We start from the raw sequence: 21,781 nt of genomic DNA, 5'->3' as shown, positions 1-21,781 counted from the left end.
TCTGGATCTGCCCTGGTGCCTTCCCTCCCCAAACAATAAAACCCAAGCCTGGAATTGGTGCCATTCCCTCCCTCCTGTGCCCGGGTACCCAAAGCCAGTCTGGGGCTCCCTGTGACGTTCTGGGAGGGCTGGAGATGGAGACAGGACCAGATCTCCTTCCTCAATAAAACCCCAACCCCTTCCTCTGTCATTTTCCCCACTGGAAGGGTTTAGGGAGTGTTTGTTCTGAGGAAAGGTGAAGGAAAGGTGAGAATGTGGGAGCTCCTTCTCCCTTTGCCTGGGCCCATCCACCTCTGGCGTTTTTCCTGCAAACCCCACAGGAACAGGGATGATGGCAGAGGTTCAACTCTGCTTTTTCGTTTTTCTGTGTCTTGAGATCAGGACAGGTTGTTTTTAATAGAAAAAAACCCCACTTTTATTGCTTTTTAGCAACGAAAAGATTCTTTACAGCTCACAGATGAAGACAGATACTTACTTTTTGTCTTTTTTCCCTTGGATTCTATAAATCCTCATTGGTCCAGTTTTCCAAGGATTCTTTCCACCATCCTCCCTCCCACTTTAAGGCCTCAGTCCCAACTGGGAAGCACTTCCTGAGAATACTGGGCAAGTGCTCGCTGCTGGAAAAATGACCTTTGTGCCTTAAATTTGGTGGAAAAGATACAAGAGAGCAAGAAAAGCTCATTCCTTGAAGGGAATTGTCTCGTGGGATAACTGGAACCTCAGGAAAGTGGGAAAAACCCAGCGGGTGGAAATCACCCCCAGCACAACCTGAGCCCACTCCTGCTCTGTGTCCATCTGTGATTTTCCAGCTGAGAAAAGGGAGAACTGAGAACTTGTGGAGAAGAAAACTTTGCCCTCACTGAGGGAAAGGGAGCAGCAGCCCCGGGGAAGGGGGAGCTCAGAGCAGGCGGCCCCGGCAGTCGATGGCCCCGCAGCAGCACAGCAGCTCCTTGCCCTCCACGCTGCCAACCTCGTAGTTGTAATCCCAGGTGAGCTCCGTGCCAGCTCGGATCCTCCTGGCAAAGGACAAAAACCCACACGGGACGGGTGAGGAGGTTGGTGAGCAACCAATCCTGATGGCTCCAGGATGGGATGAGGCTGAGGCAGCCAGGGAGGAAGGGATCGAGTTCTGGGATGAATCATTGCTGTGAGGATTCACTGCAGGAGCAGAGAGGCACACGGCAGGGGCTCGGCACGACTCAGATTTGGGAGTGAAACAAAAAGGGAAATTGGCTGCTCCGTGCCTCACTCTGCCCTTTGGGAAGGGCTAAAACTGGTGGAAATCACAACAGGATCTGCAGCATGAGAGGATTTCAGCTTCCACCGAGGTTTTGATGAAAATTGGGAATGGGGTTTCCAGGAACAGGGAACACCCAGATCAAAACTTGGGACTAAAACAAGAAGGGAAATTGGCTGCTCTGTGCCTCATTCTGCTCTTTGGGAAGGGCTAAAACTGGTGGAAATCACAGCAGGATCTCCAGCACGAGAGAGAGGATTTCACCTTCCATCGAGGTTTTGATGAAAATTGGGAATGGGGTTTCCAGGAGCAGGGAATACACAGCTCAAAATTTGGGAATAAAACAAGAAGGGAAACTGCCTTACTCTGCCTTTTGGGAAGGGCTAAAACTGGTGGAAATCACAGCAGGATCTGCAGCATGAGAGGATTTCAGCTTCCACCAAGGTTTTGATGAAAATTGGGAATGGGGTTTCCAGGAGCAGGGAACACCCAGCTCAAAATTTGGGATAAAACAAAAAGGGAAATTGGCTGCTCCATGCCTTACTCTGCCCTTTGGGAAGGCTAAAACTGGTGGAAATCACAGCAGGATCTGCAGCATGAGAGGATTTCAGCTTCCACCAAGGTTTTGATGAAAATTGGGAATGGGGTTTCCAGGAGCAGGGAACACCCAGCTCAAAATCTGGGAATAAAACAAGAAGGGAAACTGCCTCACTCTGCTCTTTGGGAAGGGCTAAAACTGGTGGAAATCTCAGCAGTATCTCCAGCACAAGAAAGAGAATCTGATTTCATCTTCCACCAAGGTTTTCTCTGCACAGGAGTGATGGAAATTGGGAATAGGGTTTCCAGCAGGGAACACCCAGCTCAAAATTTGGGAGTAAAACAAAAAGGGAAATTGGCTGCTCCATGCCTCACTCTGCCCTTTGGGAAGGGCTAAAACTGGTGGAAATCACAGCAGGATCTGCAGCACAACAGAGAAGATTTCACCTCCCACCAAGATTTTCTTTGCACAGGAATGATTAAATTGGGAATGGGGTTTCCAGGAGCAGGGAACACCCAGCTCAAAATTTGGGAGTAAAACAAAAAGGGAAATTGGCTGCTCCATGCCTCACTCTGCTCTTTGGGAAGGGCTAAAACTGGTGGAAATCACAGCAGGATCTCCAGCACAACAGAGAAGATTTCACCTTCCACCAAGGTTTTGATGAAAATTGGGAATGGGGTTTCCAGGAGCAGGGAACACCCAGCTCAAAATCTGGGAATAAAACAAGAAGGGAAACTGCCTCACTCTGCTCTTTGGGAAGGTTTAAAACTGGTGGAAATCACAACAGGATCTCTAGCACAAGAAAGAGAATCTGATTTCAGCTTCCATCGCGGTTTTCTCTGCACAGGAATGATTAAATTGGGAATGGGGTTTCCAGGAGCAGGGAACACCCAGCTCAAAATTTGGGAGTAAAACAAAAAGGGAAATTGGCTGCTCCATGCCTCACTCTGCCCTTTGGGAAGGCTAAAACTGGTGGAAATCACAGCAGGATCTCCGGCACGAGAGAGAGGATTTCAGCTTCCACCGAGGTTTTGATGAAAATTGGGAATGGGGTTTCCAGGAACAGGGAACACCCAGATCAAAACTTGGGACTAAAACAAGAAGGGAAACTGCCTCACTCTGCTCTTTGGGAAGATCTAAAACTGGTGGAAATCACAGCAGGATCTCCAGCACAACAGAGAAGATTTCACCTTCCATCGAGGTTTTCTTTGCACAGGGAATGATGAAATTGGGGATGGGGTTTCCAGGAGCAGGGAACACCCAGCTCAAAATTTGGGAGTAAAACAAGAAGGGAAATTGGCTGCTCCATGCATTATCTGCCATTGGGAAGGGCTAAAACTGGTGGAAATCTCAGCAGTATCTCCAGCACAATAGAGAAGATTTCACCTTCCATCGAGGTTTTCTTTGCACAGGAATGATGAAATTGGGGAGGGGGTTTCCAGGAGCAGGGAACAGCCAGCCCTGGCCATGGAGCAGCTCCCACCCAGCCCAGGAGCCCTCAGCCCCTCCCAGCCCTCCAGGACTCACTTGCTGGCAAAGAAGGCGACCCAGGGGAAGCGAAGGTCGTGGGTGTCCACGAAGACGTTCTGCACAAAGAGGTTCGGGGTGCAGCTGTGCTGGAATGGCAACAGAGAGGAGCCTGAGCTGCTGCCCAGGCAGGGAGGCCGAGCTGCCAGCACTGAGCAGAGCCTTTCTAAACAAGCAGCATTCCTGCTCTGCCCGGCGGAATCCTGCTGCAACGGGCTGCACACCCAGGCTGACTCATAAGATCCACACTCAAAGGTAACGGGCTCTGCAAGGACTGACAGGGCCATTCCTGCTCCCACCAGGCTGCAGCAGCTGCTTCTCCACTCAGGAAGGTGCCTCATCCTCCCAAACCTCCCCTGTCCCCACTTCTCCCTAGGCTTGGGGAGGAACAGCCCCACTGTTCCTGAGGTGTGCCCATAAATGCTCATTTATCTTTGATACCAACCAAAGGCAAACAGCAATGCAAGGGGACTGTTTAAAACATGACCCTCACTGCAATTGTATTTCATTTTATGCTGCTTCGTTCTTTAAATTGCTAATTGTCATATTTATCTTTTCTTTCTAACGAAAAAAGGGTGAATTGTGGTGTTGCATTTTAGTTCAATGGTTTGCTCTGGCTCACCCCTTGAAAATATTTATTCCAAGCCTGTGATCCTCCCCTGCAGTATCAGGGATCTGCAATCCCACTGGCCCAAGTTTTATTCTGCACCCAATTTGAATCTCCCTGTTAAGCTGTGGGGGGACCACAGATTCTCTCTTGGCCCTTCCCCACCCCTCCCTCTCCCTTCCCCACTGTCCTGGGGTGACGTTATTATGATGTTTGTATCCCCATCTGTGTGTTCTGTTTATTATGGCTATCATGTTCTGTGCCTTCAAGACTGGCTCTGAGGAGTGAAAGTTTTGTTTTGGTTTTGGTTTTGCTCTCAGCTGCTCCCCCATGGCTGGTGGGACACAGAGACAGGGCAGGACATGGTGCTGCCTTTGCTTTTTGCTTTGCTCTTGCTCCTGCTTTGCTCTTGATTTTCCTTCTGCTCATTAGTTAGTTTAGCTAAGCAGTCTGGATTTTTCCCTGGACTGTTTCTCCTTTCCCTTTTTTGGACCAACTTGAACCTGCTCCAGACTGGGACCTGGGAAACACCAAGAGTTTGCACCTTGTGGCTGCAGCAGCTGCCCCAGCACAGGAGGGACTGAGAACAGAGAGAGACTTTCTGAATTTGTCATCTTTTTCAGAGCCATGAAACAGTGGTGTCACCTGGTATGTTCATTTTGTGTGCTGGGGGTGCTGTGCCTGTTAAATAAACAGGTTCTTTCCAGTTCTCTCCAAGGAATCTTTCATGAGGGGAAGGGGCCGTGTGGGTTTCCTATCTGGAGGGGCCCCTTTTGAAGGTTTTGTCCCAAATTTGCCCTAAACCAGGACACCTGGGAAACACTGAGAGTTTGCACTTTGTGGCTGCAGCAGCTGCCCCAGCACAGGAGGGACTGAGAACAGAGCAACCAACCCTGAGAGAGACTTTCTGAATTTGTCATCTTTGTCAGAGCCATGAAACAGTGGTGTCACCCGGTATTGTTCATTTTGTGTGCTGGGGGTGCTGTGCCTGTTAAATAAACAGGTTCTTTCCACTTCTCTCCAAGAAATCCTTCCCAAATCAGCTGGGGGTAGGGCCCATGTGGGTTTGCTTTCTGGAGGGGCCCCTTTTGAAAGTTTTCTCCCAAATTTACCCTAAACCAGGACACCCCTTCTCCCTCAGAAACCACGCTGCTCCCATGGCTGAGACCCCAACAAACCCTCCTCTATCAGCACCCTCACACTGCACAAGGCCTCTCCTTTCAGGCCCAGCTTAGGGGGGCTCCTGGGGGTGTCCCAGCCCCGTGACTCACGTTGAGGTAGCGGCCCAGGTTGCCCTCCAGCTTGGCGTCGATGATGTAGCAGTTCTCCTCGCCGTCGTAGAACTGGCGCGTGCTGCGGCGCACGGGCCCCGCGCTCTCGCCCTTGTCGGCCGCCGCCAGCGGCGTGGATTTGATGGCGATGCCGTGCGTGGATTTCAGGGCGAAGCCTCGGGTGGATTTCACAGCCACCTGTCTCTTCACGGGACCTGCGGTGAGACGGGATCGGCCCTGAGCCTGCTCTGCCCTCGGAGCCAAAGCAGCGCTCCAGGATGGCTCCGGGGTGTCAGGGATGGATTTTATAAAAATTCCTTTTGCTAGGATCTTTTCTGCTGAGAGGCCTCAGAAATTAAATGTAAACAATAACTACCTGCTGCTGTGGAATGTAACAGGTGCATCTTTGATTGGTCTCATGTAGTTGTTTTTAATTAATGGCCAATTGCAGTCCAGCTATTTCAGACTCTCTGAGAGTCACAAGATTTTATCATTCCATTCCTTTCCTTTTCAAGCCTTCTGATGAAATCCTTTCTTCTATTCTTTTAGTATAGTTAGTTTTAATATAGTTAGTTTTAATATATACTAATATACTTTAGTATAGTTTAATATATACTAATATACTTTAGTATAGTATAGTTTTAATATAGCATTATAATATAATGTGATGTAATGTTAATATAATATAATATAATATAATATAATATAATATAATATAATATAATATAATATAATATAATATAATATAATATATGTTTCTATTTATATAATAAAATAATATTATTTATTATATATAAAATAATTCTAATTATGATATTATAATGATATGATATGATAAAATATAATAAAATCATAAATCAGCCTTCTGAAACATGGAGTCAAAATTCTCATCTGTCCCCTGGTCAGGGTTGCCTGCAAATTCAACATCTGGGATCATTCCAGCCCAGCCTGCAGACCCATCCTAAGCCTCACTGATGCTTTTTCTTACAATACCCAGAAATATCTACTTTTGAGGAGCAAATTTTGCAGTTTTGTCTTGCTAAACACACGGGGAAGGTTCCAACCTTCCTGGAATTGGAAGGAGAATGTCCTGGAGCTGAGGGACACAGCAGGAGCAGCTGCTGCAGCCTCAGAGCCCTCCCTGGTGCTTCCACCCAAAACTTCTCACCCTCAGCCCTGGTCTGCCCCCTCACCTGACCCAGATGCTGAATTTTTCTTGTCCTCCCCTTCCTCCTCCTCAGATCCTGAGGAAATGGTCTGGATGTCGTCGCTGTCGTTGGCCGTGCCCGGGGCGTGCCCTGCCCTGTGCTCGTCGTCGCTGTCGGTGCTGCTCGACACCATCAGCACGTTCTGGGGACAGGAGCAGCTCCAGGAGTCCATCCCAGCCTCCCTCCTGCCCAGGATTTGGTGCTCACCCTCTCTGTTCCCACCCTTTGGAAGGAGATCCCTGCTCTGGGCACCACATCCCACAGGGGAGTGTTTGGGAACACCTGTGGGGTTTTGGGGGGGATGCTGAGTTCTGCTTGAGGTCCTGCAGCATGAGGTGCTCAAAAGGAAGGGAAAGGTTCCCAAAAAACGAGGAGAGTTCACCAGGATGGCTTCCAAACAATGGTCCCAGATGTGCAAACCAAAGTGCCAAATCCAACCCAAACCCCACACTCTCCTCTTTTTTTGACTCTTCAGATCCACAAAAGACCCCAAAACCCAAAGGAAATCCAGCGCCCTGCAGGAAACCCCAGCTACAACCACAAACCCTGGCAGAACAAAGGCAGCAAATGACCCAAAATCAGGCTGAATGAAGGAGGGGTTTGGGGTCCCACTCACCTCTGAGGAGGTCGGGGGGCCCAGGGAGCGGCGGCGGCTCTGCAGCAGCACCGTGCCGCTGACGGGCCTGCGGATCCCCTCCAGCCGCGGAGGGCACGGGTTGTAGCCGTACCTCCTGCCCAGGCTGCCCAGCCTGCGGGGACAGCACAGGGCAGCTCACACCTGCATCTCCAGGCCGAGTGGAAGCTGTGCCACAATCTCCAGGAAAAAAAATGATTTAAGGAATCTTACCCGGGAATTCTGGTTGATTCGTCAGGTTCCTGCAGAAGGGAGAAGCACAGATGATTGGAATCTCTCCCTTCTTGAGCACTCTCCGGATTTTCTATGGAATTGTTCCCCAAAATGCCAGCCCAGGAGGGAGATGCTGCCTGTCCCCACACCCAATGGGACACCCAGCATGGAGATGCCCCTCCCTGGGGGACTCCAAGTGCCCTCCCTGGAGCAGGGGGTGGCCAGGGACCACCCCCATGTCCCTCAGGTCCCCAGGCAGGAGGATGTTCAGCTCTGCTCTCATCAAGTGACTTGTGCAGCCTCTTGTGCCACAAATCCCTCCCTGGGAGGGGGAAAGCCAGAGAAGCCAGGGGGGCTGAGCACAGGGACATCCAACAGCCCCACAGCCCCCCTGGATGTGCTCTGTGGAGAGAAAAGCCACTGGAGCAGCAGCACCTCCCTGCCTTTAACCCTCCCATTCCCTCATCTCTCCCTCACCTCCTTCTTGGGTGCCTTTGCCTCTCCATTCAGATCTCCTGCAAGTGTGGAAGCACAGCCCTTCTCCCTCTCTGCAGGCATCTCCACCTTCACAGCCTTGGCTTCTCCCCCTTCGCCCACCCTGAAGGACGAGGCGCCGTCGCTGTCCTGCAAGCCCTCGGCCATGTTGTTGGAGCTCAGCCACGAGGCCACCTTGTTCTTGGAGATCTCCTCAGACACCGGCAGCTTGCAGGGAGGGGCTGTGGAGGGCTCCTCGTGGCCGAGGGGCCGTGTGAGCCCCGAGTCCTTGGAGGCCGTCTCCGAGGAGCCGTGGTCGCGCTGGCCGCGCGTCTGCCGGCGCGTGGCGTAGCTGCGCAGCACCGAGCTGGCGTTGAAGTTCTCGTCCTTGCAGAAGTTGTCATCGGAGCTGTCCTCGTTGGATTCCTCCAGCTCCTCCGTGCCCGTGTTCTCCTCGTCGTCGTCGTCGTCCTTGAGGTCCACGCCGCTGTTGTCCGAGGAGCACTTGGCGTCGCTCTCGTAGCCCTCCTTGAAGTTCTCCACGCTCTCGATGTGGTCCAGGTTGGCAAAGTACTCGTCACCCATCTCCAGCCCCTCTTTGTCAGCAAAGTCATCTGTCAGGATTTTCCCTTTGGGAGGCAGAAAATGAAAGGTGAGTTTTTGAGTTTTCTCTTTTATCCTTTGCAAAGCTCACTGAGGAGAAAACAGGGATGACAGCGCTTCATTCCAAAGCTGGGCTGGGAAATGACAACACAACCCCGTTTCTTGATGTAACAAAACTCTGAAGCTTGTGGTTGAGCTAAAATCAACATTTTCAGCTCAGAAATCTCTAGAGGGCAGCTCAAGCAGAGCCTTGAAGGGCTGGAGGAGCACAGCTCTGGCTGTGGGTGCCTCTGTTCCAGAGTCAGTGCAACCCCAGAGCAACTTCTGCATCTCGTGGGCTGAGCACAGGAAGCAGGGCTGGGGTTGGGTCACCTCCAGGACAGCCCGGGGGACATCTTGTGACACTGGCACTGCCACCACAAGGGTTCTTGCAGCATTGGGCAAGCTCATCAGCTCAGCTTTCACCCCAAAATAGGTGTGGCAGGAGCTTTACACCCCTTCTGCTGCACTTTGGAGTCACTGAGGTTGGAAGAGCTTCTGAGTCCCTCTGTTGCCCCCAGCACTGAGCCATGTCCCCAAGTGCCACATCCTTGTGCTTCTGAGCACTTTCAGGGACAGTGACTCTACCACCTCCCATGGCAGCCTGACCACCATTCCCAGGAAGAAATTTTCCTGAATGTGCAACTTCAACCTCCCCAGGGCATTGGAGAAGGCCAAAAGTCCCACTTGAGCCTCCTTTTCTCCAGGATGAGCTCCCCCAGCTTCCCCAGGAGTTCTCCAGACCCTTCCCCAGCTCCATCCCCATCTCTGGCTACCCCTCTCCCCACAGCAGAGTTTTCCACGTGCCAGGTGAGCTCCTGTGGGGGTCTGAATATATGTTGTATTGTAAGACCTGTGTGAGTCCGAGTTGCTCCAAACGAGCTGCAGCTGCAGGGTCCTTAGTTGGGCAGCAGCTGTAGCTCATGAAGGTAACTGAAATAAATAGAGGTGGGTCAAGAGCCCAAGAGGAGCCCCTGAGAAGACAGGAAGGACTGAGCTGCAGAGAATGGAGAAGAGCCCCAGCAGAGAGGCAAGAACAACACTGCAGTGAAGATTACAACAAGCTCCCACCTGCGTAGATGCAGACAAAGGAGCCCTTGGCGATGTCGTCGAGGCAGCGAATGCCCCACCCTTTGTTCTGGGTCTTGAAGAGCTGCAGCCGCACCTGGAGGCCGTGCTGCACCAGGCGGTTGGTGCACATGTTCACGTTGCACTTGCACCTCTTGTTGCACTCGTAAACACTGGAAGAAAAAGGAGAAGGATGACAACTTTCAGGATGAAGAAACATCCCAAAGTCTGTGGCTGTTGGCAGGGCTGGGGTTATGCACAGAGATGCCAGAGGATCACAACTCATGTTCTGGATGATCCTCAAGGCCCCTTCCAACCCAAACCATTCCACAGCTGGCAGAAGAACCAAGACCAGAGGTCACATCTGCACTGGGATACCCAGGATCAACTCCCTCTCAATGGAGCTGGGGCTCTGCTCACCCTGTTGGAAGACATTCCTCCAGCCGCTTGTGCTGGTAGCCCGAGTTGGGGTTGATTTGCCCTCCGGGGGTGCAGCCGCTGGCCTGGATGGTGAGCTGGTGACAGGCACACTTGGATCTGCAGGGAGACACAGGAAAACCCACAAGATCAGTCTGGAAACAGGAGAATAAATCACTTTAGGCAGAGATGGGCAGCAAGGGTTTGACTTGGAATCAAACCAGGAGAAGCAGTTTGATTCCACTCCACTCCAAGAGAAGCTGTGGATTTCTCATGCCTGGAAGTGTCCAAGGCCAGGCTGGATGGGGCTTGGAGCAACCTGGGATAGCAGAAGGTGTCCCTGCCCATGTCAGGAGTTGGAACTGGATGACTTTTAATGTCCCTCCCAAACTGTGGGGGTCTGAATATATGTTGTATTGTAAGATCTGTGTGTGTCAATGGGGAGGTCTCAATATATGTTGTATTGTAACACCTGTGTGTGTCAATGGGGAGGTCTCAATATATGTTGTATTGTAACACCTGTGTGGGTCCGAGTTGCTCCGAACGAGCTGCAGCTGCAGGGTCCTTAGTTAGGCAGCAGCTGTAGCTCGTGAAGGTAACTGAGATAAATAGGGGTGGGTCGAGAGCCCAAGAAGAGCCCCTGAGAAGACAGGAAGGACTGTGCTGCAGAGAATGGAGAAGAGCCCCAGCAGAGAGGCAAGAACAACACTGCAGCAAAGATTACAACACCAAACCGCAAAACCTGCAAGGCTTTAACGCCCAGGTGTCCCCTCACCCAGCAGCAGCCACCTACTTGTCCCTGCAGCCATCCTTGCAGTCACAGCCCACGAGGAACTCCCAGCTGGTGTTGATGTACACCCCTTTGCCGGGGATCCTCTCCTTGCTGTAGGCCACCTGCGGCGGCGGCGTGCTGTCGATCTCGTTGACGCACGACAGGGGCACGTCCTCCTTGCCCTTGGTGATGTCCGCGATGTAGTAGTAGGGCTTGTAGGGCTGGAACTTGCGATCCACCAGCACGTAGGGATCCAGGCAGAACATCTCCAGGAACAGGAAGTCGCAGTCCGTCTCGAAGAGGTAGCGCTCGATCTCGTGCATGGAGCGCAGGCAGAGCCCGCAGGGCGTTTTGTAGAGCACGTGGAAGCCCATCTTGCGGTTGACGCGGCGCCGCGCCGTCATGCGGCGGAAGTCGTAGAGCAGCGGGATGAGCAGCGGGTTGCGGCTGCGGTACTGATCGCTGCGCACCGGCCGCACCCGCGCCAGGCACGCGTAGCTGCACACGTGGGGAAGGTAGAAGAGCTTCTCCAGAGGGGCTCGGTACGACGGCTCGTTGGGAACGCGGTCCATCATCCCGTGGAAGGGCTGCGAGGGGGCGCTGCTGGGGACGCTGCTGGGGACGCTGCGGGGAGAGATGGGGCGCTCAGGTTAGGAAGGATTTGAGATGTTTGAGGAGGGCAACGAGGCTGGAACACGAGCTTGGAACACGAGCTTGGAACACAAGCCTGGAGCATAAGCTTGGAACACAAGCCTGGAACACAAGCCTGGAACACAAGCCTGGAACACAAGCTTGGAACACAAGCCTGGAACACAAGCTTGGAGCACAAGCTTGGAACACAAGCTTGGAGCATAAGCTTGGAACACAAGCTTGGAGCATAAGCTTAGAACACAAGCCTGGAACACAAGCCGGGCATGGAGCAAAGCTTGGAGACATAGCCTGGAACACAAGCCTGGAACACAAGCCTGGAACACGAGCTTGGAACACAAGCCTGGAACACGAGCTTGGAGCACGAGCTTGGAACACGAGCTTGGAACACGAGCTTGGAACACAAGCCCTGTGAGGAACGTTTGAAGAAACCGGGTTGTTTGCCTGGAGAAGAAGAGGCTTAGAGGTGACCTTATGTCAGAACCCAAGAAATTCCTCTCGAGACCCTGCCAAGGGGCTCAGAGCCCAAGACCCCTGTGCCTTTGATCTTTGTTGTCATCGTATTTCAAAAGTTCCACACTTTCTTGGGGATTTCTCATGGGTAGTTCCTCACAGCACTGACTCCACCTCTCCTCACAGCACAACCACAAAACTCCAACTCTCTTCTCCCCCAGCTAACCCACTCTTTTGTAGCACTCTTCACCACAGTAGCCTATTAAGGGCAGGCCTGTTCGTAATCTTTGGTGATTAGCACAGCTGCAACTCCTCAGGTGTGACACTACCTTCTGCACCATCTTTATTTTCTTACATTCTATCCCTCTACAGATCTTGACCCATGGATAAAGCAATTACCAACCTTTATATGAAGGATTACGAGTCAAAAAGAGTTTAAGTAGAATGATAGCAAATTTATCACAGGGCGATAAAAAACATCTAAAGGAAATTCACTGCCCTCCAGTAAATCACAGCCACTTGGCTGTGCTGGGGGGGACTCCATGAACTCAGAGGCTTTTCCAGCCTCAGTGATTCCACGATTTGAGCTGCTGAACCCCCACAGGCAGACACAGCCCCAGCAGCCCAGATGGAGGGAGGGATGTGTCCCACCCAGAGCTCTGCTCACCGGTGCTGCGGGGCCGGCAGCGCCCTCCCGGCCGCCGGGGTGTCCCCAAGGACAGGGGAGGATGGGGACGAGTGGCCGGAGCCCACGGAGCCAGGACGGAAGGACGTGCTTTTCTTGGCCACCTGCTTTCTGCCCTGCGCCAGCTGCGTGTCCGAGCACCTGCAGGAGGGAAGGAGAAGCTGATTTGGAGCATGGAAAAGCAAAATAACGCTGGGAATCAAAGTAACACTGCCCCAGGGAATTCAGAAAGCCAGGAGAATCCCAGCAGTGGCTTTTTTCCTAATAAGAGTGAAAATCAGCCCATTTCTGGCTGTTTCTGCTACAGCAATCCCACAACCACTCTGAATTTCAGAATTCAGCTGCAGCTCCAAGTGACTTCTGATTCTGAAATGAGGCAAAGGCAACAAGGCCTTAATCCCAGGAAGCTGGACAAACCAGAGCATGAAGAAACCCCTGGCTTAGCAGAAACCAGCTCTAGAAGCTCAACCAGGCCTGAGTAGGAGGAACAAATCCAGAGGATTCTCTTGCAAGGACTAAGGAACAAGATAAGATTGTGCAAGGGAATGTAATAACATCCCTGATGAAAGAGCTAGTAGGGGCTCTAAAAAAACAGGTTCTCAACACATTTCAGGAGTTTTCAATCAACTGCAGGTTTCCAAACCATTCCAGGAAGTTTCCAAACCATTCCAGGAAGTTTTCAACCCATTTACATCAATAAATCAGAAAATGACCACAAGTCAGCTGCTGAAGAGGAAAAACTGTGAAGTTATTGGGGAGAAAGGGAGGAGACAAAGAGAGCAGGGAGGGATGAGGGTTTCTGCCAACAGCTGCCTGAAAGCAAAGTGTTCAAACACATCTCATAAAGAACAAGAGGAAAAATGGGCTTAAACCAGTCAGAAGTGGTGACAACACTGAAAAAAACTTGAAAGAACGGGGAGAAACCCAGGCTTGCCTCAGAGGAAACAAAACACCAGAGTGAGGAGACTGTTCTCAGTTTTAATAATCTGAAATCCAAGTGTTTGAACCCCACAGAATCCCTGGGACCAGCATGGACACAGCCAGGCCTGGCTGTCTCTGCCCCCTGGTCAGGGGCAGTTGGGATTGAAGGACAAGGAAGCAGCTGCACAAAAACCACGTCCTAAAGCCAAGCCCAAGAGGGAAAAAATTCCTTGTAAAGCTCTGCAAGGCCTGAATGGGAAAGGATTTGGTGATGGCACAAAGGGTGCAGGTCCAGCTTGGTTGTGTTCATGTTGTGACACTGCCCATGGTCCCAGGGTGTCCCAGCCCAGCTCTTCCCTGCACAGGGGGGACCTGCAGGGGTGGGAACCCAGCCAGAACCTCCTTCAGCATCCAGGATCTCTGGCATTAAGGAAAAGCTGATTTTCTTGTGGTTTCCACTCCCAAATCCTGGTCAGACCAGCACAGAGGGAGCATTTCCAGGGGTAAATTGGGTTCTATTGTACTGCTGATTGGAGAGGAGCCCCCAGGACCCCCGAGCTGGGGCAGGTGGGGTTTGAGCTGCTGCTGCTACACCTGGAAAGCCTGTGGGGAGTAAAGATTGACCTCCTGCACAGGCTGCTCACACCTGGGACATGTCCTGCCTCCCTGGTGCCCCAGCAGCAGGGCACAGGCAGAGCAGAAAACGTGCTGGCACGGGGCCAGGCGCCCGTAAACGCGGATGGGAAATCCACAGAGCTGACAAAAATGAACTGGGAGAGCCTCTCCCTCCCCTACAACGTCCCCGAGCACATTCCCAGGTTCCTTGGTGTCCTCCACCACACTCCCTCCATCACCAAGCCGAGCTCCTCGTTCCTCCAGGCCTCCTTCAGCCTGCAGCTCCGGGAGCGTCCCCCTTGGGCCCCTGGCTCGGCCGTGGGTTGCTCCGTGCCCACCGGGACCGACCGCTGATCCCGAGCTCGCAGCGAGGTCAGCCAGCAGCTCCGGCCACGTGCAGGGACACAGGGCAGCCGGGGGCCAGCGCCTGGATCGTGACACGAGGGAGCAATTCAGATTTGGGGAAGAGAAAGAGCAAAGGTCTCATTTGGAAAGGCAAGTGCAAAGCTTTAGCCTTGAGGAGGAATGTTTGGCTCGGGGAGTTGGTGGCTCTCAGCTCCCGCCCCCAGTTATTCATCCAGCAGCTTCAGGTAAAAGTTTTTCCCCAAAATCATGGCTAAAGGCATGGAGGGCGCCTGCAGCTGAGGATTCCTCTGCACAGAAAAGGTGGTGCCTGAGAGAGCTGAGTGCTGGAGAGAAGCAAAGAGGTGGAAGGTGCTGGAGGTGCCTCTGGTACTTACTCCATCTCTGCAGGCTGAGGAGACGAGGGACGTGCAGCTGGCTCTGGAGTCTTGTACTGGGGACCAGCTCCTGCCAAATCCTGGGTGTACTGGACCACAGGGCCCTTGCTCCTCACAGCACCTGGTGGGGAAGGTAAAAAACCACAGAGTCAAATCCTTAATGTTATCCCAAGTTGGCTCTATGGGCCCCAAAATACTGATTTGTTCCTGGAAGGAACCAAACCAGAGGGATTTGGGATTAATGGTGGATCATCACCAAGCTCAGAGCACAGCAACTCCCCCAAAAATTCTGGTGACTTCACCCAATTACAGCTTGATTTTGTGGCATTATTCCAGGAGAAAAATCCCACAGGAAATCTAAATCTCCTATGCCAGAGGACAAAAAATCTAAATCTCCTGTGTCAGGGGAAAAGACTCGGTGAAAATCTGAAATCTCCCGTCAGAAGAAATAAAACCAAAACCTAGAAACCTGAAACCTCCAGGAACTCTGCTAAAAAACCCCACCACACCCAAACCAGCCTGCAGGATCTAAATGAAACCAAAAGATGCCACCAACCAACGTTGGGACGAGTCCTGGTTTGCCCACTTTGCTTCTTTTCCTGGGTGGAAGCTGTGGAAGCTTTCATGCTGAACATGGGCTCGAGGCGTGTGGAACCTCGGTAAATCCACTCACAACGTCTGTCCTCTTGTGGGAAGGAGAAGGAAACATTTGAAGTTCCCATGGGAAGAGCTTCCTGGAGTGAGACATAGAGAAAACACAAGGAGACAACAATGAGGATTGACAAACAGCAGGCAGAACAGACAATAAATTGTCAAATGCAATTATTTATGTTGAAATTTCTAATTAGGTATTAGGGAAAATTTCTTCTTGGAAAGGGTGTTCATGTCCTGGCAGGGTGACCAGGGCAGTGGTGGAGTTACTGTCCCTGGAATTGTCCAAAACCCCTGTGGATGTGGCAACCAACCTCAATTATTGCCATGATTAACAAGAAAAACAGAACCGATCAAATCCCCAGGCTCAAATTTAATCCTAATGGGAGAAGTGAAATTCCTACCAGGAAAAGGATTTTCACCAGACTTCCATCCACTTCCTCCACTCTGGATTTCCACCAGGTGCCTTCCCACTCGGTTTTGATCAGCTGCCCATTCTTCAGCAGCACCATGGGCCGGTTGGGGTAGGCAGTGATGTATTCCTCAACAAAATCCCGACAGGAAACATCCTCAATGTCTTCCCAGGCCTTTTTCACTGTTTGGGACACGTGGGAGAAAAAGGGAATAAGACAAAACAAAAAGAAACTTTAATTCTATATAATTTTTTTAGGTGTATTTTTCCTAAGGTCAATCAAAGGTGATCCTGAGGGCTGGAATGCTGCTGGTGGTGGGACATCCTGAACCCAGCCTGGCAATAAATTTCAGGATTTCAGCTGTGCCCAGGCTCAGCAGCACAAGGGACAAGCCCGTTTTTGGACCTCCCCAAAAGCTCAGCAGGCCAGGAGGGGCAGGGATCACTCACAGGGCCGGCACACCGGGTACAGCTCCCACGCCTTCACGTAGGACGCGTAACCATCGTCAAAGAAAATCAGGAACCTGGGAAAAAAAAACCAGGAATTAGGAGCTGAAGAAACTTCTCACAGCATGGAATGGAAGTGGAGAATCTCTCCTGCTCCTCCTGGAGACAGCCCAGTCCTGGGTGAGGACAGAATGAGGAGTGACAAACACTCCCTGTGCTCCCCATGCCTGCTCAAACAGCACAATTCCATTTCCCTCTGCTCCAAATCCCCTCTGTGCCCCAAGAAAGGGAGATAAAGAATAGAAAATGTTCAATTGCTGCTGGTTTCTGCAGGGAAGATGAATGAGGCACCCATTCAGTGCCTCAGAGTGAGGACTCCAAGCCCTGGAGCTGTACAAAAGCTGCAGGATGAGGGATCAGCATCACAACCAGCAGAGAAGCTGCAATTTGAGTATCAAATTCAGCTCATTTTCAGTTATTAAACACAAATCAGATAAAATCCAGCACAATTTACATCAGATCCAGGAGGATTGAATCCTTTATCAATCAGGAAAACCACAAACCTTTATTTTAACAGATCAGAGCAGCCTTGCCCTTTTTTATTCCTGCTCCAAACCTGCTCTTTCTCCTCCTGAAGAGCTTTGGCATCACCTCAGCCACTCTGCCCTCCCAGGGCTCCCATTTCCTCCCACTGTTTCATGCCTCAAGCAGCCCAGACTCAACATTTGGGTGATCATTTGAATAAATTAGCAGATCTAATTCCTGACTCAGGGCCATGAGCAAGAGTGGAAGCTCCACCCTGAGATAAGAAAGATGAACAAAGTCAGAATCACATTCCTGGGAAGGGCTCAATTCAGCACCTGAAGGGAATTCAAATAAACCCTTTTATTTTTTGGCCTAAAACAAAAAAAAAATGAAACAGAGATGGAGGTGTGTGACCATGGGAAATAAGAATACCTGTCTTTATTCTTGACATTGGGGGTTTCAGCCACAATCCCAGCATAGAGCCACATCTGATTGCCATCCTTGTACCTGGCCACCACCCTCCTGCCCACGTGGTGCCTCTCAGCAGACGGGTGGTAATCGTAGGCAATGTGGTTGCCCGAGAGCAAACTCTTCCCTTTGTTATCAAATTTCACTTTGTACTTCTTGCCAGCACCTGGAAATACATTTTAAGGCAAACAGGAGATAAATGAAGGGGAAAATAAACAAAAGCCACGTGATTGCACAGCAGAATTCCAACGCTCTGGGTCACTCCGAGATCCTTTATTCAGAATTAACTCAGAATTCACTTCAAAGCCTTGCAGGATTTCATATGGAGGTGTGCTGCTCCCACAGTCACTTCCAGGTGACATCAGGTGCTCTGACACCTTTTAATCCAGGTTTCCCACCCAAAATCCCAGGCAAGCCCCATGCATGGCACATACCAACCGTCTGGATGGCAATCAGCGTCCCCTTGTGCCACGTCTTGGTTCTTTTTTTCCCCAAAATCCTCATGCCCACTTTGAGGTCCCCATCAGTGTTGAGATCATTGCTAGGGGCTGCAGGGACAGTGATGGGCTGGGCAGTGCCAGGAGGTTCCTGAGGGGGTTGTGCATCTACCAAGGGACAACAGCAGAAAGTCAGTTCTAAATCACCCAAAGCACAGTTCTGGAAGAAAAATTCCTGCTTTTCTTCTTCCTCTCAGGCAGCCCAAGTGCCTCCTTTTTACTGAATGGAAACAGCTTGGAGAAAAAGCAGGAATTCAGAACTAATACACCCTAAATTAAAACAGCATTTTGGGATCAATAAATATGAATGGAGATTTCTAGGAGAGAAAGCAGATCATTGTTTTCCCATTTTGGGAAGCAAAGGCCCAGGGCACAGAGCCCCTGGAAGCTCCCACACCTTTCTGTGCTTCCTGCAAGTTGGTTTTCTTGTTTACAGCATCCATGAATTTTGCAACATCGCGGGCAGATTTCCTCATGGCAGCCATTGCTTCCCTCAGCTGCAGGAAAGAAAAAGGAAACACAGAAAAACTTTTGGTTTTTTGCACCCAATACAATGTGGTGTCTCAGGAAAACCCCACATGAGGAAACATCTCTGGCCAGGGCTCCCCACTCACCAGACTCTGATCCCTGGAGATTCTGGGACAGCTGCTGCCTGTGAGTGAAGAGAAAAACAGTGGTTTAAAACCTTTTCATTTGTGGGAAAAATCCATCCTAATTAAATCACAGAGAGCAGAGGGAACAGGGAAAAGTGCTCATCCCAAATCCACACCCAGACAAGGCTTTTCCTCATTTGATGGGGACAACAGTGAGACAGGAGGGTAAAGGGTGAAATCCCAGTCTGGGACTCCAGGAATTCCGGGATTTCAGGAATTCTGGGACACAAGCAGGATCTGGCAGATGTTCCCCATGAGCTAAGAGCATCCCCTTATCCCCACCCTTCCCCTGGCCCTGCTGGGGACACTGAACTGCGTTTCCAGCCCGAGTCCACACTCATGACATCGTCATCCTCCTCGTCGGGGATCTCAATCACTTCTGTGGCCGCTGGAGCCTCGTCCTCGGAGCTGCTCTCCCGGTACTGCAGGCCCATCATGGAGTACAGCTCCTTGGCCAGCACCTCGCACTTGTCCATGGCCCTGGGGGAGGGAAAGCAGCTGAGCCCCCTGAACTCCACAGGGAGCTGCCCCTGACCGCTGAGGGGGTGTGAGAGACTGGCTGGAGTTTCCTTCATGTGCCTCACAAGGGCCCTGAAGAGCCCAACAGGAGCTCTGGCCTGGCTGAGGTGGATGGTTTTGGATGTTATGCCAAGTGGTTGTTGCTGTGCTTTCACAGAACACTGCTCCAAACAGGTTCTGATCAATGTGGCTTGTCCTTGCACGCTCACACCTGTCTCACAGACACAATGGCCCATAAATCTTCCCCACCTTTTGGCCAGCTGCCACTCGCTTTGGATTGAGACTACATAAACTGTAACTTTCTGAGATTACTTTGGTAAAACCCCATGGACTACAGCAAATCTAGACCATGAGGATTCTGTCTCACTGGTAGCCATATTCCCCTTCTCCTCTTTTCCTTTCTATCCTTTATTTCCTTTTCTGATCCATCCATCACATTTGCTGTTGGCCTTCAATAAAGGTGCATTTGTTGTGATTAAACTGACAGCCCCCTGCTGTTTGTGTTTTGCACTTTTGGGATCTGGAAATGAACCATTGCTTGCCTAGTGACAAGGATCACTGAGCCAGCTGGGAAGCATCCACAGGAAGGTTTCAGCCTGGGGGAAAGTTGGCGGTGCTTCATTAACCAGCTACACTGTGGGTGTGCCCTGAAGGGAATGGAGCAGCCCCCTCAAATCCCCCTCCTCAGAATTCCCACACACCTCACAGCATCGTCAATGAGCTGGTCAACGTGGGCCACCTCCTCCTCCTTGTGCCTCATGCACTGCTCCAGCTCCTCCAGCTGCTGCTTCCTCTGCCTCACCCACTCGGAATTCTCCACTTCTTTGTCGATGATTTCTCTCAGCTCCTCCATGGAGATTCCCAGCTCCTCCATCACCTCCTGCTGCAGCTCATTCATGTCCTGGCAATCCATCCCTGCTGCGCCTGAGGAAGGTGAGGTGAGGAAGGAGAGGTTGGAGAGGGAGATCATGGGAGCCCTTCCCACCTTCCTCTGCCCCAATGTCCCCTCACAGCCCCCCGGACCCCTCACATCCCCCAATCCCCTCACAGACCCCCCCATCCCCTCACAGCCCCGCCAACCCCCTCAGCACCCCCCCGCGTCCCCCCATCCCCTCCCAGCCCCGCCGACCCCCCTCACAGACCCTCACGACCCGTTGCCCTCAGCCCCGTCCGCCCCCCCACCCTACGCCGCCGTTCCCCAGCAGACCGAGCAGAGCCCGGCGCGGCCGCCGCGTGACGCCACTTCCTGCGCGCGCCTCCCGCGCCTGGCGCCCCCTGGCGGACCCGGTGTGAGGAGAAATCCCCGAAATTGGGGAATAAATTAAATACAATAAATGAATTCCTCTGGAAATCGGGGGATAAATCCCTCGAGAATCGGCAATTCGGGGAATTGACCGCTGCCCACGGGAGCTGCCGTGAACGGTCGGCCCCGTTTAAATTGTGAACGCCGGGAAAGCCGCGGTTCGTTCCTGAGGCGGCCGCGGATCCTTCCTGAGGCGGCCCCGGAGCCCCGGGACTGTTCGGGGCCGTTGGAGCCGTTACCGAACCCGCCCCGAACGATCCTTTAACCGCCACCTCGGAGGGGTTTGAAACACGGAGAGTGATGGGGGCAATGGGGAAATTGGGAGTAATGAGGGAAATGGGAGCAATGGTGGGAATGGGGGAAATGGGGAATCAATGGGGGAAATGGGGCACAATGGGGGAAACTGGGACCAATGAGGGTAAACGGGAAGCAATAGGATAAATGAGGATTTAATGGGGGAAATGGGGAATCAATGGGGGAAATTGGGAGCAATAGGAGAAATGGGGGTCCTGAAGGAAGAGGGGACCCACAGAGGATAAGGGGTGCTGGAGCTACAGGCAGCTCTGAGTTAATGGGAGCCTGGGTGCTTCTCCTGGAGCTGGGGCTCGTTGGAGCACCCTGCAGAGTTTGGGGGTCCCAGGGGGGATATTTTGGGGTCAGTTGATGGGTTCCTCCTCCCAGGTGGAGGTGGGGATGGCGCTGTAGGGATCCACCACGAGGCGGGCGCAGCGCACGGTCATGGCCAGCAGGAAGAGCCCCAGCAGCACCACGAAGGCCGTGGCTACGGCTTTGTCCACGTCCATGGTGGGCAGCACCGTGGGGGTCTCCATGCAGGGACCCTCAGGTGTGTCTGTCACAGCTCCAGGGACCCTCAGGTATCTCTGTCACAGCTCCAGGTGTCCCCTCCTGTCTCCAGGGATCCTCCCGCACGTGTCCCCCAGTGCTCAACACCCAATGACATCCCTACGGGACCAGAACAGGGGTGGATTCATGGGGCTGAGGGGTCAAAACCACCCAAAAAAAGGGGAAAATATGGTCTTGAGTCCCCTCTGCTCCTTCCTTACCTCCCTGTGGCCGGCTCAGGGTCTCAGTCCTGGCCCTGCTGGCTCCAGGCCTTCATGAATTCTGCAGGAATGCGCCGGCATCACTTTTCAGACAGAAGCCTGGGGATCAAATTCCCACCCCGCACCCCCTTCTCCCATCAGGAGAAGCCTCTGGGTCCTTTAATGAGTCTTCCTGGTGACTTGGGGTGGTTTGGGAAGCATTTAGGAGGATTTATCCCCAAAATCTAAAGGCTTTGCCAGTGAGAGGATTTCCAGGTAGTTTTTTGCTTATATTGGAATAGACTGGAAAAAACTCTTAGAAAATGCATTGAACTGAGCTGCCTGTTTGGATTTTGCAAGACAGCTTCATGAAAACCCCAGAACACCCAAAATACACGAAAAATCTCCTTCAAGTTTCCTTATTTTCCCCCTCTGAGAGAAATAACATTCACTTTGGGAAGACAGTGAAACTTTCACACCCCAAGAGCTGGGCTGTAGGAGTGTTCCAGAGATTTTTCAGTAAAGGATGAATTGTAGGGTCCTGTTGGTGGCCCCAAATCCCAGTCCTGACAAAAAAAAACCCGTTCCAATTC

At 51.9% G+C, this 21,781-nt stretch overlaps 2 protein-coding genes across 4 annotated transcripts; both read right to left on the bottom strand.

Moving 5' to 3' along the window:
• Positions 1-86: 86 nt before the first annotated feature.
• Positions 87-19,761, bottom strand: SETDB1 (SET domain bifurcated histone lysine methyltransferase 1). Of its 3 annotated transcripts, none has more exons than XM_064732456.1 (21): positions 19,544-19,761; positions 18,637-18,803; positions 18,285-18,322; positions 18,068-18,167; positions 17,608-17,778; positions 17,138-17,339; positions 16,184-16,257; positions 15,726-15,916; positions 15,227-15,404; positions 14,671-14,791; positions 12,377-12,535; positions 10,630-11,232; positions 9,840-9,956; positions 9,423-9,592; positions 7,713-8,338; positions 7,236-7,264; positions 7,005-7,137; positions 6,374-6,530; positions 5,181-5,395; positions 3,303-3,386; positions 87-1,016 (listed from the first exon to the last, which is right to left on the bottom strand). In XM_064732456.1, the coding sequence occupies exons 1-21, from the start codon at positions 19,753-19,755 to the stop codon at positions 753-755; spliced, it is 4,011 nt and encodes a 1,336-aa protein (XP_064588526.1). In that variant the 5' UTR covers positions 19,756-19,761; the 3' UTR covers positions 87-752. The 3 variants fall into 3 exon arrangements, with proteins under 3 accessions (XP_064588526.1, XP_064588527.1, XP_064588528.1); XM_064732457.1 differs by having other exon boundaries at positions 18,640-18,803; XM_064732458.1 differs by having other exon boundaries at positions 763-1,016; positions 3,303-3,391.
• A 1,040-nt stretch (positions 19,762-20,801) lies between these two features.
• CTXND2 (cortexin domain containing 2) lies at positions 20,802-20,975 on the bottom strand. The gene has a single exon (XM_064732385.1). The coding sequence runs from the start codon at positions 20,973-20,975 to the stop codon at positions 20,802-20,804; it is 174 nt and encodes a 57-aa protein (XP_064588455.1).
• Positions 20,976-21,781: the final 806 nt, after the last annotated feature.

Source organism: Zonotrichia leucophrys, chromosome 25, assembly GCF_028769735.1.
Source record: "Zonotrichia leucophrys gambelii isolate GWCS_2022_RI chromosome 25, RI_Zleu_2.0, whole genome shotgun sequence".
In the NCBI taxonomy this organism is placed as follows: domain Eukaryota; kingdom Metazoa; phylum Chordata; class Aves; order Passeriformes; family Passerellidae; genus Zonotrichia; species Zonotrichia leucophrys.
The sequence above is the reverse complement of the archived record's forward strand: the minus strand, read 5'-3'. Positions and strand labels throughout refer to the sequence as shown.